Source organism: Chrysemys picta, chromosome 2, assembly GCF_011386835.1.
Source record: "Chrysemys picta bellii isolate R12L10 chromosome 2, ASM1138683v2, whole genome shotgun sequence".
NCBI classification, from domain to species: domain Eukaryota; kingdom Metazoa; phylum Chordata; order Testudines; family Emydidae; genus Chrysemys; species Chrysemys picta.
Window position 1 is genome coordinate 137,100,218 of NC_088792.1, and position 14,752 is coordinate 137,114,969.

The following is a 14,752-nucleotide window of genomic DNA, read 5'->3' on the forward strand; positions in this document are numbered from 1 at the left end:
TGTTCAGTCCATTTTTGTATCTTCCCTGTAGCAGACAGTAAAAAATCCTTTGAAATCTTCCCTGAGCTCTGCAGTGCGAGTAGCTCGGGTGCCCTGCTTGCAGCACCTACCAGTAAGGAGGGATAATGCGTAACAGCAGGGCACATCGGATTGGCTGAGCGAAGTGAGGCCTTTCACTCAACTTGATGGCATCTCTCTGTCTTTCATGGAATGCTGCGTGTAGACAAATCCAAAATTATGGAGATGGTTTTAGATATTGGTGGCCAGAACTCTATTGATTTTGGTGAAATTAGGAAAGCCAGAAGGGGGAAAAGGGGCACACAGAGCCCTTGCACCTGGTGAACGGAGCCAGCAGCTTCAGCCAGCTCTAATTGTCCATAGATCTAAGATCTGGTTGATGACAGCCATGAACGTCTTCTAGCTCCTATTAGCACCTTTCAGCGTAATGGCAGTCCCCATCTGAGCTCTATCCATTGTCCAAATAGAGTTTAAAATGTTGGCACCCTGAATGTCTTACTCCCAGACAGGAAGGCAATGGGGGGACCTGGGTGATGGAAGACTGGGGAACCTGGGAATGGGGGGGGGGTCTGCGCACAGAGAATAGGAGAGAGCGGGGGGCATAAAGAGCCCCTGGCATGAGGGAAGGGGTTGAGGTGGGTTGTAGGGAACCCTGAAGTAGAGGGGGAGGATGGAAGCTCCCCCTCCCCCCTGGGAACTTGTGAAAGGGAATGAAGGAGTGCAAGGAGCCCCTGATGTGCAAGCTCAGCCTGCAGAAGCTGTGAAGTATGTGACCACCCTATTTTAATGTCACTTGAAGTATCTAAATCAGGGGTCGGCAACCTTTCAGAAGTGGTGTGCCGAGTCTTCATTTATTCACGCTAATTTAAGGTTTTGCGTGCCGGTCATACATTTTAATATTTTTAGAAGGTCTCTTTCCATACGTCTATAATATGTAACTAAACGATTGTTGTATGTAAAGTAAGGTTTTTAAAATGTTTAAGAAGCTTCATTTAAAATTAAATTAAAATGCAGTGTCCCCTGAACCAGTGGCGAGGACCCGAGCAGTGAGAGTGCCACTGAAAATCAGCTCGCGTGCCGCCTTCGGCACGCGTGCCATAGGTTGCCTACCCCTGCTCTAAATGTTTATAGTTGGCCAGCATGCAGACTGATACACTCTAGGCCGTGCTTGTTAGAATGATTACAGAAAGTAAACTACTATTTTAATGTAAGAGGAATGAGGTGGAAGAGATTTTACAATGATTTACCTTAGACGGCCTTCTGTTATTTATTACATGCAGTCTTGTGAGGATGAAAGGAAAGTGCCAATTGGTTATGATGTCCAACCTGCACAATATACTCTTGATTGCAGAGATTCACTTACCAGCTGAGACAGGATCTTTTCTTTATGAAATGCTGATGGACCAGAATGGTATTATCAGCTGCATTACTCCTCCCTTTCCAGTGAGGTTGAAACAATCTCATTTTAGAATATAGGATGCAGTACTTGGTTCATATTCCATGGCATACTACATTTACGGTTTAATCACATACGTAATTCTTACTACAGCGTACACTGTCCTGTCACCTGCATTTGTGTATGAGAGCTGGGGGACCAGGGAGCGAGAGAGGAGGAGCAGTTGAAAATTGCATTGACGTGTGTTGCTGATCACATGTCCTACAGCAGTTGACAGAGGTATACTGCTGACAAATGTCTGTGTCACGCTTAAGATGTGTTTTCAGGATTTATTCTGTAAACGCTGCGTGACTTTTCTTTTTTCTGAGTGATTAGTAATCCTAGCTAAAGTGGGCATTGAAAACCAAAGTACTGAAAACATTTAGCATAAGCCTCTTATATAGATGTTAATTGCTGAGATTGGACCCCTCTTCTTCTTGAAGTAAGTTTGTGGGAATCTTTTAGCTGACTTAAAAGGCAGTTGGATCAGGCCCTTTAGAACTAGAGCATATTTCGAGTGTTGTAAATAAAAAACACTTGCCAAGATAGTATTGTTCATACTGCCTAGTCACAAAACAGTAATATTCATGCACCCAGGAGATAGGTTGTTTACAGAGCATCTTTCTATGTTTCTTTTTTTTTTTTTTTTTGTCCCTTCAGATTTATGAATGTTCACATGAAAGTGTGCAACCTATAAAGAATATTTAGATTGTAAGTTTTTCAAGGCAAGTCTCTCTTATGGTTAGTATAGGTCATAACAGAAATCAGGGCCCCATTATGCTTGTCTCGAGGTGATACCTTAATATCAACAATTAAGAACCCATCTCTATCTGTCTAGAGTTTTATATTAACTCTAATACTGTCATTCTTGACCTGTCACATTTTTCAAAGGTGTTTGAATTTTCAAAAAAAGAAGAACAGGAGGACTTGTGGCACCTTAGAGACTAACAAATTTATTAGAGCATAAGCTTTCGTGGACTACAGCCCACTTCTTCGGATGCATATAGAATGGAACATATATTGAGGAGATATATATATACACACATACAGAGAGCATAAACAGGTGGGAGTTGTCTTACCACCTCTGAGAGGCCAATTAATTAAGAGAAAAAAAACTTTTGAAGTGATAATCAAGCTAGCCTCTAGCTTGATTATCACTTCAAAAGTTTTTTTTCTCTTAATTAATTGGCCTCTCAGAGGTGGTAAGACAACTCCCACCTGTTTATGCTCTCTGTATGTGTGTATATATATCTCCTCAATATATGTTCCATTCTATATGCATCCGAAGAAGTGGGCTGTAGTCCACGAAAGCTTATGCTCTAATAAATTTGTTAGTCTCTAAGGTGCCACAAGTCCTCCTGTTCTTCTTTTTGCGGATACAGACTAACACGGCTGCTACTCTGAATTTTCAAATAAGTTCATAAACTGTGTTTAATATAAATACTTATTTAAACACATAACTGAGAGGGTGCATGTATATCTTAAACACTTAATTTGTAAGTTCATCGCTCCTTATCCATATAATCTAAAAATGCTTCTCTCATCTTGAGACTGAAAAGTGTCTGAATCTAAAAACATGATCTGATACTTTGTATTTGTGTGGTCTCCTTAGAATTCTACTAACACCCTTTGAAGTGTTTTGGGACTGGTAACTTTTATTTCTTCTGACTTTTATTACCTTAATACAAATACATGAGTTTTTTGGGGGCGTTTTAAGCCAGGAAGCAGGACCACTTGCTGTTTCCTCTGAACTGGAAAAAGCTTTGTAACTCAGCAGGTCACAGCCCGTGCACTATCTGAGAGTAACATGACATAGTAAACCTCCTTTTCAGACTGTTCTGTTTGTATTTTGTTGCCGGAAGCCCTGAACACATGGTTTCCAGGGTTAAATTACTGTGATTTCCTGCCCAATTTACTGTTGTTGAACTGGGCATAAGCATCCATTACGTTATGGAGAGACACTCTCTCTCCAGAGCTAAGATTGTAACCAGCTTTTCAGTTTAGTCATCATTTTGACTCCCCCACTAACTGTCAAAACTGCTGCTACTGCTGACTTTTTTTCATGATTCATTTACGTATCGCAGCAGCGTGGCATGGTGCCCTGCAAAGAAAAAGGGGTCCATAGCTCAAGCTATTTACCATCTAATGGAAACAAATAAGCCATGCCTGTACTGGGTTTAGTTGCCACAATTGTCCCTCAACTCCACCAGTGATAGCAACAATGGTGGGAGCATTGTGAAGATGAGGCTCTTGCAACTACTTATATTTTGATCGGAGTTGTCCATCCCTGCTCTGAGCACAACAAATGGACATGGTGATAAAAACACCTATGGCTGCTGGTGCCTATCACTGGTGCAGCTGTTTTTATTTCTGACAACAGTGGTAAAAAATTTTCCAAAAAAAAAAGGTAGATAAAACCACAAGCTAGAAAGATAATGGAAAATGAGGAGGTAGGGGAAGGGCTAAAAGAGGAACAGAGGCTTTAATACATCACATAAAAGTTTTGCTTGCTAAATTAAGATGCCTAATAGAATTGGGTAGGGCAAGAGTAGATAGTAGCAGAGAGTGGTATAGAAGAAGGGGTTTGAGGTAGGACTTGGAGGGAACTCAGGATGCTTGGTGTGCAAGAAGAGAGATTGCTTCAGATGTAGGGACTAATAGAGCTTGACTTGAACTCCAGAGATGTGTGGTGTCTGGCTAGAAGAGAATTTTTGGGGGAAGTGAAAGGTAAACTGGATGCAACACACATCAGACATTGGCTTGAAAAATAAGGGTATTGCGCTTGTTCCATAAGTAATCTAACAGTTTTTGCCTCATGAAACTCAATTTAACCTTTACAAAACTTGCTTGTTTCTCAGTGTTAACACTCGAGTCTTAACGCTATTTTCAGAAAGTTGATTGTTAAATTTTAACTGAGATTTAAAAAAAATATATATTTGAAAATCTGTGTTCTGATCGTGTTTGTTATATCCATTGACTTCCTGATATCTGTAGTGGGGCCACCAGAGATTATGGGGTTTAACATATGTCCCAATCATAGAAGTGGGCTCCTGCAGGGTTTGTGAGGCCCCCATTCAGCTCTGAGCCATTCAAAAGCTCCTGTGTTGACATTATACCATAGTAATACTTCACAAATATAGACTGAAATACATTCTAGCTCGAGAAACCAAGAACAAACACCAAAGTTTACCAGATGAATTCTTAAGACTTTCAAAAAAAACTTAAGGAAATAACTACATTTCTTTTTATGTCCATTAAAGTAGCATAAACCAATAGATCGTAGGCCAGTGTAGTTAGTTATCCAGGTCAAATGTATAAAATAACAAGGAGTGGAATTGCACCTTAGCTCTGTTCCACTGCACCTTATGAGACCATCATATGCCTTCCTGTCATAGAAGATGAGAAATATTAATGAGGGAGAGAACAAGCTAGCAGTTTCCTTGAACTGGGGAAAGGAGAAACGATCTAATATGAAATGCAGCTGGAAGAAGCTTTTTGTGGATCTAAATGACCATCCTCCTTGTTTAGAAACTGTGATGTGGAGAACTGTTAATAATAGCTGAGAGGAGATGATGCCCATATGCAGTTAAACTTTGACAGTATGACCAGCACAATTCTTTGCTGTATTATGCTCTGCATGCTAACAGTTGCCCCATCTACATGAATAGATTCATCCTCCATGGCACTTAACTTGACAATACATCAGTACTAACTATCTGTCTTCGAAACCTATACAATTCTCACTCCAGTCTTCCTGGCAAGTTGATTTATGACAAATGTTGGGGAATTCACCACCATTTTAACTTCTCAAATATACATTCATTAGATTTTCTGTGGCTGCAGATATCATAAGCCCCATATACATTTCCTATTAGGATAATACTTCTTGCTACATATACCCCACAGCTGCAGACTTGTTAAAATCTATAAGTGAACCCCCAAAATACCTTGATTTAAGATATTCCTGGCCAAACCTGCAAAAAGTGCAACACTAAAGGTCAGTTACTGGAGCTGTGAAGCTTGTTCTGAGTACAGATACCTTACAGTAGGGTAGGCAGGTTGGTGGGAGCATGAGAACAGAGTTGTAGTTGTTTGAGGTACCTTAACTCTGCATTTCTATGTTTTTCTACATTAACCCTTTTCTCTTTGAGACTATATAGAATGTTTAATTTCTTTAACTTCCTTTCTGGTTTCCCGTCCCTGACATGCTTTCAGTGTATCATGACAACTCCACCTTTAAGTGATTAACTGTAGAACTAGGTATTGGCAGGTAGTCATATAAATATGGTGACATTTTTGACAGCGTGAGAGGGGGAAGTGACATAATATAAACAGAACATAAGTTCGTATGCATGCATGTGTCAAGAGAGGTCTTACTGTTTGTAACTTCCTGAGCTGTCAGAGGGAGAACTAGGCTTGGCGCTGTTCCCCCTGCTGGAGCGGGAGATCCAACTCCGAGTTACTGTGGTTCTGCAACACCCTAACCAGTTACTTGACTTTTTTGTGTTTTAAACCCGCTACTGTGTATGGGTGCTACCACTTTTGTATTGCACTGGGAACCAAATGGGATTCTATTCTTGTGAGTGTCAGACAGTGGGATTCACACTTGGTGGGAGAGCAGAACTACTCACACATGAGCATTCAAAAGTCAGAAGGGAGAGAGTAGCCCAAAACATGCATTAACATTAGTCCCATAGATTGCCTCAATATGTTCTACTTACTGCTTCATTCCCCAGTAAAAGACTTAATGGATGACTTAAGAGTAGCTCAAATCTGAGTTTGACAACCAAGAATTAAAAAAAAAAAAAAAAAAAAAAAAGTGGTCATTATCTTAGCATTTGTATGTGCATATAGTCATAAATGTACAGTTACTAAGCCTTATGCTCACAGTTCAAATTCTTGATCTGAAACATGACAGCTAAATTAATGTGTTAGCTGTTATAAATCGGATCTGTAATTTCACCTAGTGTTCTTTTCCAGGCACTGGCAAAGGTATTATGTTGTGGAACAAGTCTTGTTTCCTTAAGTAGTGTTAATTGCAAATAACTTACTTTTGTGTAATAATAGAAATGGAGCCTTTCTTGCTGATCAGAGGAGGACTTCTAAATTGTGCTGTCTTGTGTTCTGTTTCAGGTGCTGGGCTGGATCCGAAATGGGGAGTCTATGTTAAATGCAGGGCTTATCACGGCTAGCTCCCTGCAGGAGGCAGAACAGCTGCAAAGGGAACACGAGCAGTTCCAGCATGCTATAGAGGTATAAAAAGTGTGGTGTTCATGCCATTCTCCAATAAGATGGGCTCTTATGATATAGTTCATGGCAATCATTATAAAGCAGGGGCGGGCAAACTTTTTGGCCTGAGGGACACATCGGGTTTCGGAAATTGTATGGAGGGCCAGTAAGGGGAGGCTGTGCCTCCCCAAACAGCCAGGCGTGGCCCAGCCCCTGCCCCCTTCTTGCCCCCTGATGCTCCCCCCCCAGACCCCTGCCCCATCTACCCCCCGCTCCCTGTCCCTTGATCGTCCCTGGAACCCCCATCCCTGACTGCCCCCACCGCCCCATCCAACCCCTCCTCTCATTGCTGACTGCCCCCCCTCCCCGGCACCCCTTCCCCATCCAACCACCCCTTCTCCCTGACCGCCCCCTGAACTCTTGCCCTGACTGCCCCCTGCTGCCCCATCCAACCCCTCCCCCCCCTTCCTGACTGCACCCCGGGACCCCTGCACCCGTTCCCCACCCTCTGACTGCCCCGCCCCATCCACATTCCTGCCCCCTGACCACCACCCTGAACTCCCCTGCCCTCTATCCAACCCCCCCTGCTCCTTTACCACGCTGCCTGGAGTGGCTGGTGGCACTACAGCCGCACAGCCCGGCTGGAGCCAGCCACGCCACCGCGCAGCACAGAGCACCAGGTCAGGCCAGGCTCTGCAGCTGTGCTGCCCGGCCACCCAGAGCATTGCGCCGGCAGTGCGGCGAACTGAGGCTGCAGGGGAGGGGCCAGGGGCGAGCCTCCCGGGGCAGGAGCTCAGGGACCAGCCAGGAGGGTCCAGTGGGTCGGATGTGGCCTGTGGGCCATAGTTTGCCCACCTCTCTTATAAAGCAACATGAGGAATAGATTAAATCCATATGTACCTTCTAGATAGATCTCTCACCACTTGGGCAACAACGAAAAGGTTAATAACATGAGTGTGTACGTTTGGGGTGAATAGACGAAGGGAGGTGAGGACAGTTCCTAGGAAAGGGAGTTTTGGGTAGCAGGGATTCTGACAGTCGTGATTCTGCTTTGTGTCAGTGCAGTGCTTTTAATAAGTCAAGGGCAGTGGCAGTTCACTTTATATAAATATTTAAATTGTGTATTTACAAAATGGCTGAGACAGATTTAATCAAACAAAAGACTATTGCAAACAGTGATTTAGAATAGGATGCTGTAGTTTTTTAGGTTTTACAACTAAGCTAATATAATAGATGATGAATTGGTTACAAAGGGGGATTATACACAAATTGCATCATTACAAATAAGATAAAAGTTGTCCTAACATGGTCTCATAACTTCAGTGTATTGTATGTATAAATTAGTAGGTTTTGTTAATATTTTAATTTGATCTTTACGAGGCCTTCCTAACTGAGCTTTCATTATTAGTATGTTAGTGTTAATCCTGTCCATCCTTTCAGTATAAAATTGGACAAAAAAATAAAGACAAATTTTAATGCACTATTTTGGCACAAATTTTAACGCACTATTTTGGGGGATAGTGTGTAAAATTTTGTTCGGTATTTTACTTTTGCTGAACACTAAAATTGTGTCTCTGGTGATTGATTAGCTTTTTTGTTTTCAGAAGAACTCCATTTTACAGTAAATACCTTCTGTTTTGCTGTCTTTTTGTGGAGTTTTCTGTTTCCCATCTATGTTTACAGTTTGCAGTGTGTGTCCCCTCATGCTTGAAAGCTTTGGTATTGAGTATAACACTCCTGAGCTATGGGTATTTATCCATGTAGGGATAAATGATGATGAATTTTAATTTGAATATTTTCTGGACCACAGTGCACTTGCATATAATCAAACTTCTTATACATAGGGCTTCCAGATTACAAACAGGTATATGTTTTTGCTGGGGGACAAAATGTTCAGTATTATCATTAACAAATAATCAATTAGCTGACTCATTTCACATCCCCCTGGATACTTGTTCTATCCATTTTCACTCCACATAAATGTGAAATGGACTGCAAGAAAGTTTGTATGAAGAGAATAATTCTGATCTCCAGTAATCAAGCTGTGATGCTTTGGGTTTCACCCAGATCAATAAGAGGTTGTGTCACTGCCTGTCCTGTAACCTTTGTGCTGTGTAGCTTTGCCCCAGAGCCCTGAAACCAGCAGCCAGCTCACTGCACAGTGGCCTCAACCTGGCTCCAGCCCTTGCAGGGTGACACCAACAGCCCTTCCAGAGCCAAGTTGCCCCTGCAGCGTCCAGTCCCTCTCATTGAACCCTCACAGAAGTTATCGAGTTTGCTGCCTCCAAAGAGACAACAAACAGCCTGGTAGTTGGCTGAAGACCTACACTTGAGATGCTTTTTTAATAAAACAAGAATATGTTTATTATCGAGGAACCTAGTGAAAGAAGAATTAAGTGATTAGAAGTAAGAGTGAAAGAGAGGGGAAAGGTTACAAATAAAATGCTCTTTCTTGTGACTAAAAGTTAATTCTAGCCAGTTACAATCATTGCCTGAGCAATTTCCTTACATACATCAACTTTCATAGGCTCAAAGGGTACTGTACCCGATCGTCCCCTTAGAGTCGGGGACAAAAAATGAAAAGGCTTTTTGCATCCCCTTACATATTTCCAAAACTCACTGTTTTGTCCCCAGACTCAGGATGTACCCTGGTGTTTAGACTTGTGCTGTTCTTCCCATCTCCCTCTTGATTCGTATGTAAAAGGAGCATCTGTTGTTTTGATTCCACAATGCTTAATTTACAGTGGAGATATGTAGAAGGCTGCCTTCCCCCCTGTCTGGGAGAGAACCCATTTCTCCCTTTGTTTGGTTACAGACTTTAAAGCATAATATCAGTGAATATTCCTTATATATTGTTAGTATATACATTTCACAATGATAGTAATCACCAGTGTGTCACCAGCTTTCATAAGAGACCTTACTCAATATTATTTTATAGTACAGTAGTATTGTATCCAATCAGTTGATTCAATTACTTATTCTTTGAGGTTCAGTCCCCGTTCTCCCCCTGGAGTATCTGGACCCAGAACATTCCATTTTATCCACCTTTCCCCTCCAAATCCAAAGAGAAAACAAACCTGAAAGCCATAATTATAATCAGGTTATGTACTGTAACTTGGTGAGCATTGTATGGCTTGCATAATCTGTTGCTGTGCAGTTGCTGCACTTGTAGATTGATAGTCACTGTCAATTGATGATAAATCTCTGTTGCATTTACTTCATATTTGTTTGCCTAGAAAAAGTTATGCTGCAACCTACTGCTAGCCCTTTATTTCCTTTGTCTGATATACGTGTGTAGAAAATATCATTGTAAATAAGAAAATGAAAAATGGATTTAAAGCAAATGCATTTAAATGTTATGCAATTCAATATTTTTATTTCAACTTCTTATCAGAAAACACATCAAAGTGCACTGCAGGTGCAGCAGAAAGCAGAGGCGATGCTGCAGGCTAATCATTATGATATGGATATGATCAGGGACTGCGCTGAGAAAGTTGCTTCTCATTGGCAGCAGCTGATGCTCAAGATGGAGGACCGCCTCAAACTTGTGAATGCTTCCGTTGCCTTCTATAAAACATCAGAGCAGGTATAGGAACTCTTGAAGACCCATGCCTTGCAGAATAATAAAGGGATTTGTGGTATTTTATTATAAAATTACCTTTGGCTCAAGTGGCAGAGTTAATTAGCTTTAGAGCTCAAGTTTATAAAGCTGATATTAGCAGAAACGTTGGTATTTTACAATTTTTATTTAGAACTTCCCATGCTGTCTTGGAAACGCTGACAGTATTATATTAACTGAGGCCTAGAAAAATGAAACTGACTGTAACCAAATTGCAGTACAGTCAGTGAAGTTGTATTTTCTATATTGAGCAGAAAGCAAAAACCACACATTATAATTGATAAAACAAAGTATGTTTGTAAAATGCTTAGTTACAAATTATTCATGTTATTAATAACATTCATATAGGATTTCCTCTAAAATGTTCCTCTGGTATTAGATTTTGTCTTTAGTGATAAGTCAGCTACATCTTAAATCCCCATCTGCTCTTTTTGAGCTTTTTTTCTTTCCCCCGTGTTTCAAATCAGGATTAGGTAATTGATTAATTTGGATTTTCAGTTTCTGGAAAGGGCCTTGCCCAGGGAAAGTATCATATGTGCAGATGTCCTCTCATGTAAGAAAGCACTTCTGACCATAGCTTGATTCAAATCCTATCATCATAAATAACTGGTATGTTATCACCCATATCTTACTTTTCATCTTCAAAGTGTTTCATGAGTTTTAATCCACATCACGTCCTGGGCAGAAGGTGATGGCAGTTTCCCTATTTTAGAGAGAAGGGATGGAAAACAGATAAATTAAAGACATAGTCAGCATCTATGTCAGAGCTGGGATTAGATGTCTAGGGTTCTTGGTTTCAAGTCTCCTGGCTCAAACTACTTCACAGTGTTGTTCAACTGAAATACTAGGGATATTTTCTCCTTTTGGCTGGTAGGTGTGCAGTGTGCTGGAGAGTCTGGAGCAGGAATATAAACGGGAAGAAGACTGGTGTGGGGGAGCAGACAAACTGGGTCCCAACTCTGAAACAGATCACGTGACCCCTATGATAAGCAAGCACCTTGAACAAAAAGAAGCGTTCCTGAAGGTAAAGATATTGTTGGTTACATGTTGGGAGGCATGCAGTTACATCCTCTACTTCATATATCTCAAATGGACCTGTAAAACCCAGTGACAGGTGTATGGCTTTGTGAGCTCCTGAATGGTGATTACACAGGAAATGGCATATGACTGTTTCTTGTGGTGATTAGAACATTGCCAGTTCATATAAATACCTTTCCAGTTCAACTTCAGCAGATAGCTCAGAGAATCGGGCATCCCACCGTGATAGATGTGCGATTGGGACTCACTCTTTTCAGCAGCCACCACTTCCCAGAACACTTGAAAGACACTTCTTTAAAAGAAGCAACATCCGCTTCTTTCAGCGTACAGTGGCTCCCAGTGACTCAAAGCAGCTTCCAGCAGCGCTAGAGCTACAGTGGGGAAACCTGATTCTGTGCTTCTTTTTCTGTAGTATTTTATAATGGCTCTTAAAAACAAAATACTATTCTACACTACAGGAAAGCTCCAAAACGCTGTAGTGCCACCATGTCTTTGAGTATTACTGTTACAAAATCTGAACCACTACCTTTATTTTAAGAGTAGAATTGTAACCAAATTGTAAATAAAAAAATCACTTAGGAAGAGGAGAGCCAGTTTGGAAGGGGAAAGGGTAGCAGAAGTAGAGTGGGGAGAGACTATCAGGAGAAGGAGACAAGGGGGGGGGCAGGGGGTGAAGGCTGCTGTTTTCCAGAGAAATAAGAAAATCTTAAAATATAGTACAAGAAATTCAACACAACAGCAAGCTGAAGAAAAGATGAGGCAGTAGTATTGGGCAACTTGTATTCAATTTTTGCTGATTAGCAAGGTGACTTAGCAGTGGCAATATGTCAGTGGCACTTGAAAATAATTGTGATAGCCTCTACCTGTAGGACATGTGACTGCATGGAAAATACTATATGGTCAGTAAATATACAGAATGTCCATCCTGTGGTGTTGTGTTAGAGTAGTGTCCATTGACAAATCAGAATAAAGGAGCTCTTAATAGTAGCTTTTATCACTTCCATTCTCTACCCCCATCTGGTCATAAATAAATCTAGTGTTGCATTGTAGCACTGAACCCAGCTGCTACTGATCCACAGTTGGGACTGAGCTAAGGGTACATCTACACTACAGCGGGGAGTCGATTTAAGATACGCAAATTCAGCTACGTGAATAGCGTAGCTGAATTCGACGTATTGCAGCCGACTTACCCCGTTGTGAGGACGGCGGCAAAATCGACTTCTGCCGCTTTTTGTCGGCGGCGCTTACTCCCACCTCCGCTGGTGGAGTTAGAGCGCCGATTCGGGGATCGATTGTCGCGTCCCGACGGGACGCGATAAATCGATCCCCAAGAGGTCGATTTCTACCCACCGATTCAGGCGGGTAGTATAGACCAGACCTAAGACAGCAACTAGAGGAATTAAGAAGCAGTTTGGGAGGTCAGTGCCTTGTATTTAGCCCGCTTGGCTGACCCAGTCTTTTAGATTAAGGATAAGGAAATTGGCTAAACAAGCAGCTGAAGATTGCTGGGATACATATGTTCATCATTCCTGGACAGATTAAAGATAGACTCTCAGTATAACTAATAAGCAATAATAGTGGACTGCTATTCATACGGACTACTTCTAAAATTTCTGGAAAGACTTAACGCCTCACTGAAACCTTTGAAAGCCTCTTAGTGTTTGATACCGAGGTGCAAACACCAGTGAAAACATTAATTTTAGTATAACTGTAGGGGCAGTGTCAAATGGATCTCTCAGTTGCAAATGTCTGAACTTTTGGGCAGTTACGAGAATATGATCTGATAAATTACTGTCTCAGTGATTTTGTCATTGGTCATAATTGTGGTGTCTTCACCTAACCTTTTAAAGTAGTATTTTGATGTTCCACTTCATTACAAACAAAAGACACCAGGCCTATATATAGTATTTGGTATATATTCAGAAGTTCAGGTTAGGAAGACAGCTATGCTGGGTCTTGGCAATGCAACTAGATTCTGGCTGTTTGTTGCTCTTTGGTTTGAATGCTTTTAAGACCTTTAAAGGGCATGTCTTCTTTCAGTACTTTCGGTTTAATTTCAGCAGAGCAATTATTTTTTCCATTTAAACTAGTGGTGGATCTTTTACAATATCCAGGTGATTACTGAAAGTTGTGCACTTGGTTTACATAATAATGCCAAATACATAAAAACAATCCACACTGTGTACCTTGAGCCACACATAAAAGTATGGAGAAGATGATCACTTTTAAGTAACTTCAGGTATAAATTACGTGTAATGCTATTTAGAGTGCAGTGCCAGATAACCTAGTCCTGGATTAACTGCTATTTGCTTTGAAAATAGTGATCTTTTTAACTGTTTGTCTGCTCTGTATTGAATAGGACATAGTAAGCAGAAAAAGAAGTGTGTGTGTGTGTGTGTGTGTGTGTGTGTGTCTGTTAATACCCCATCAAACACAGCAATATCAAATGCTACCAAATCTTCTCATAGGCTTGTACGCTGGCTCGGAGGAATGCTGATGTCTTCCTGAAATACCTGCACAGGAATAGTGTAAACATGCCAGGGATGATGACTCACATCAAAGCTCCTGAACAACAAGTCAAAAGTAAGTGTTCTTTTAGGAATTTGGCCTTCATGTGCTGCAACAAATCTGAGAAGATGAGTGAGCCCCTGCCAGGGAGGATACAGTATTTCAGATTTAACAGAAAATAAGTGATCGCCCTGGTGAAGGTTTAAAATAGCTGGTAACCACTCATCTTCATTTTTCAGTTTTAAGAAAGGGAAAAGTCTCGCACCCAAATAAAGCTTGATTGTTATCAATTTGTATATTTCAAACTTAATGTCATGTTTAATTTACAAATGGAGACTTAAATGCATTGCTGCTCTTGAGTAAACACAATAGTTTATTTTTGTATCATGCTCTTCATACAAAAGTGTTGAGAATTCCACAGCCAATAAGTGTATATAAGCACATTTAGTATTCTGGGCTATACAAAATGCAATGGGAATTATGTGTTGGGAGAACACAAAACTGGGCTCTTTGACAATGGTCTACTGAATCTCTGGACTAGTTTTAAAGCCACTTGATTGAGCATAGGATAATTGGGAGGCCCAGGTAGTAGGGTAAAATGGCTCTATTAAAGGTACAAATGTGTGTGCAGTTTGGTGGTGGAGAAAAGGAGATGGATCTTGAGATGGGATTTGAAAATTGTCAGTATTCATTTAGGCAGAGCAAGACTTTAAAGTAGTACTGGTCCACTCGGGTGAGGAATGTGAGAGATGTTAGTGCCCACAGTGAAAGAGTGGATGGAGAGAGAACAAAGATCAGTGGCATTACACCAACAGACTTAAGCTCAGAAAATAAATGAGGTAAGAGAAATGGAGTTGGAATGGGATAGAACTCAGAGAAGGTTTGGAACAATAAGGATCTTCAAT

At 41.1% G+C, this 14,752-nt stretch overlaps 1 protein-coding gene across 1 annotated transcript in view; it reads left to right on the forward strand.

Annotated features, from left to right (window-relative positions):
- The window catches only part of TRIO (trio Rho guanine nucleotide exchange factor), a 431,915-nt gene that overhangs the window by 260,662 nt on the left and 156,501 nt on the right, over positions 1-14,752 (forward strand). The window contains 4 exon segments of the mRNA XM_008164380.4: positions 6,587-6,706; positions 10,077-10,268; positions 11,176-11,325; positions 13,808-13,922. Coding sequence (XP_008162602.2) covers positions 6,587-6,706; positions 10,077-10,268; positions 11,176-11,325; positions 13,808-13,922 — 577 coding nt within the window.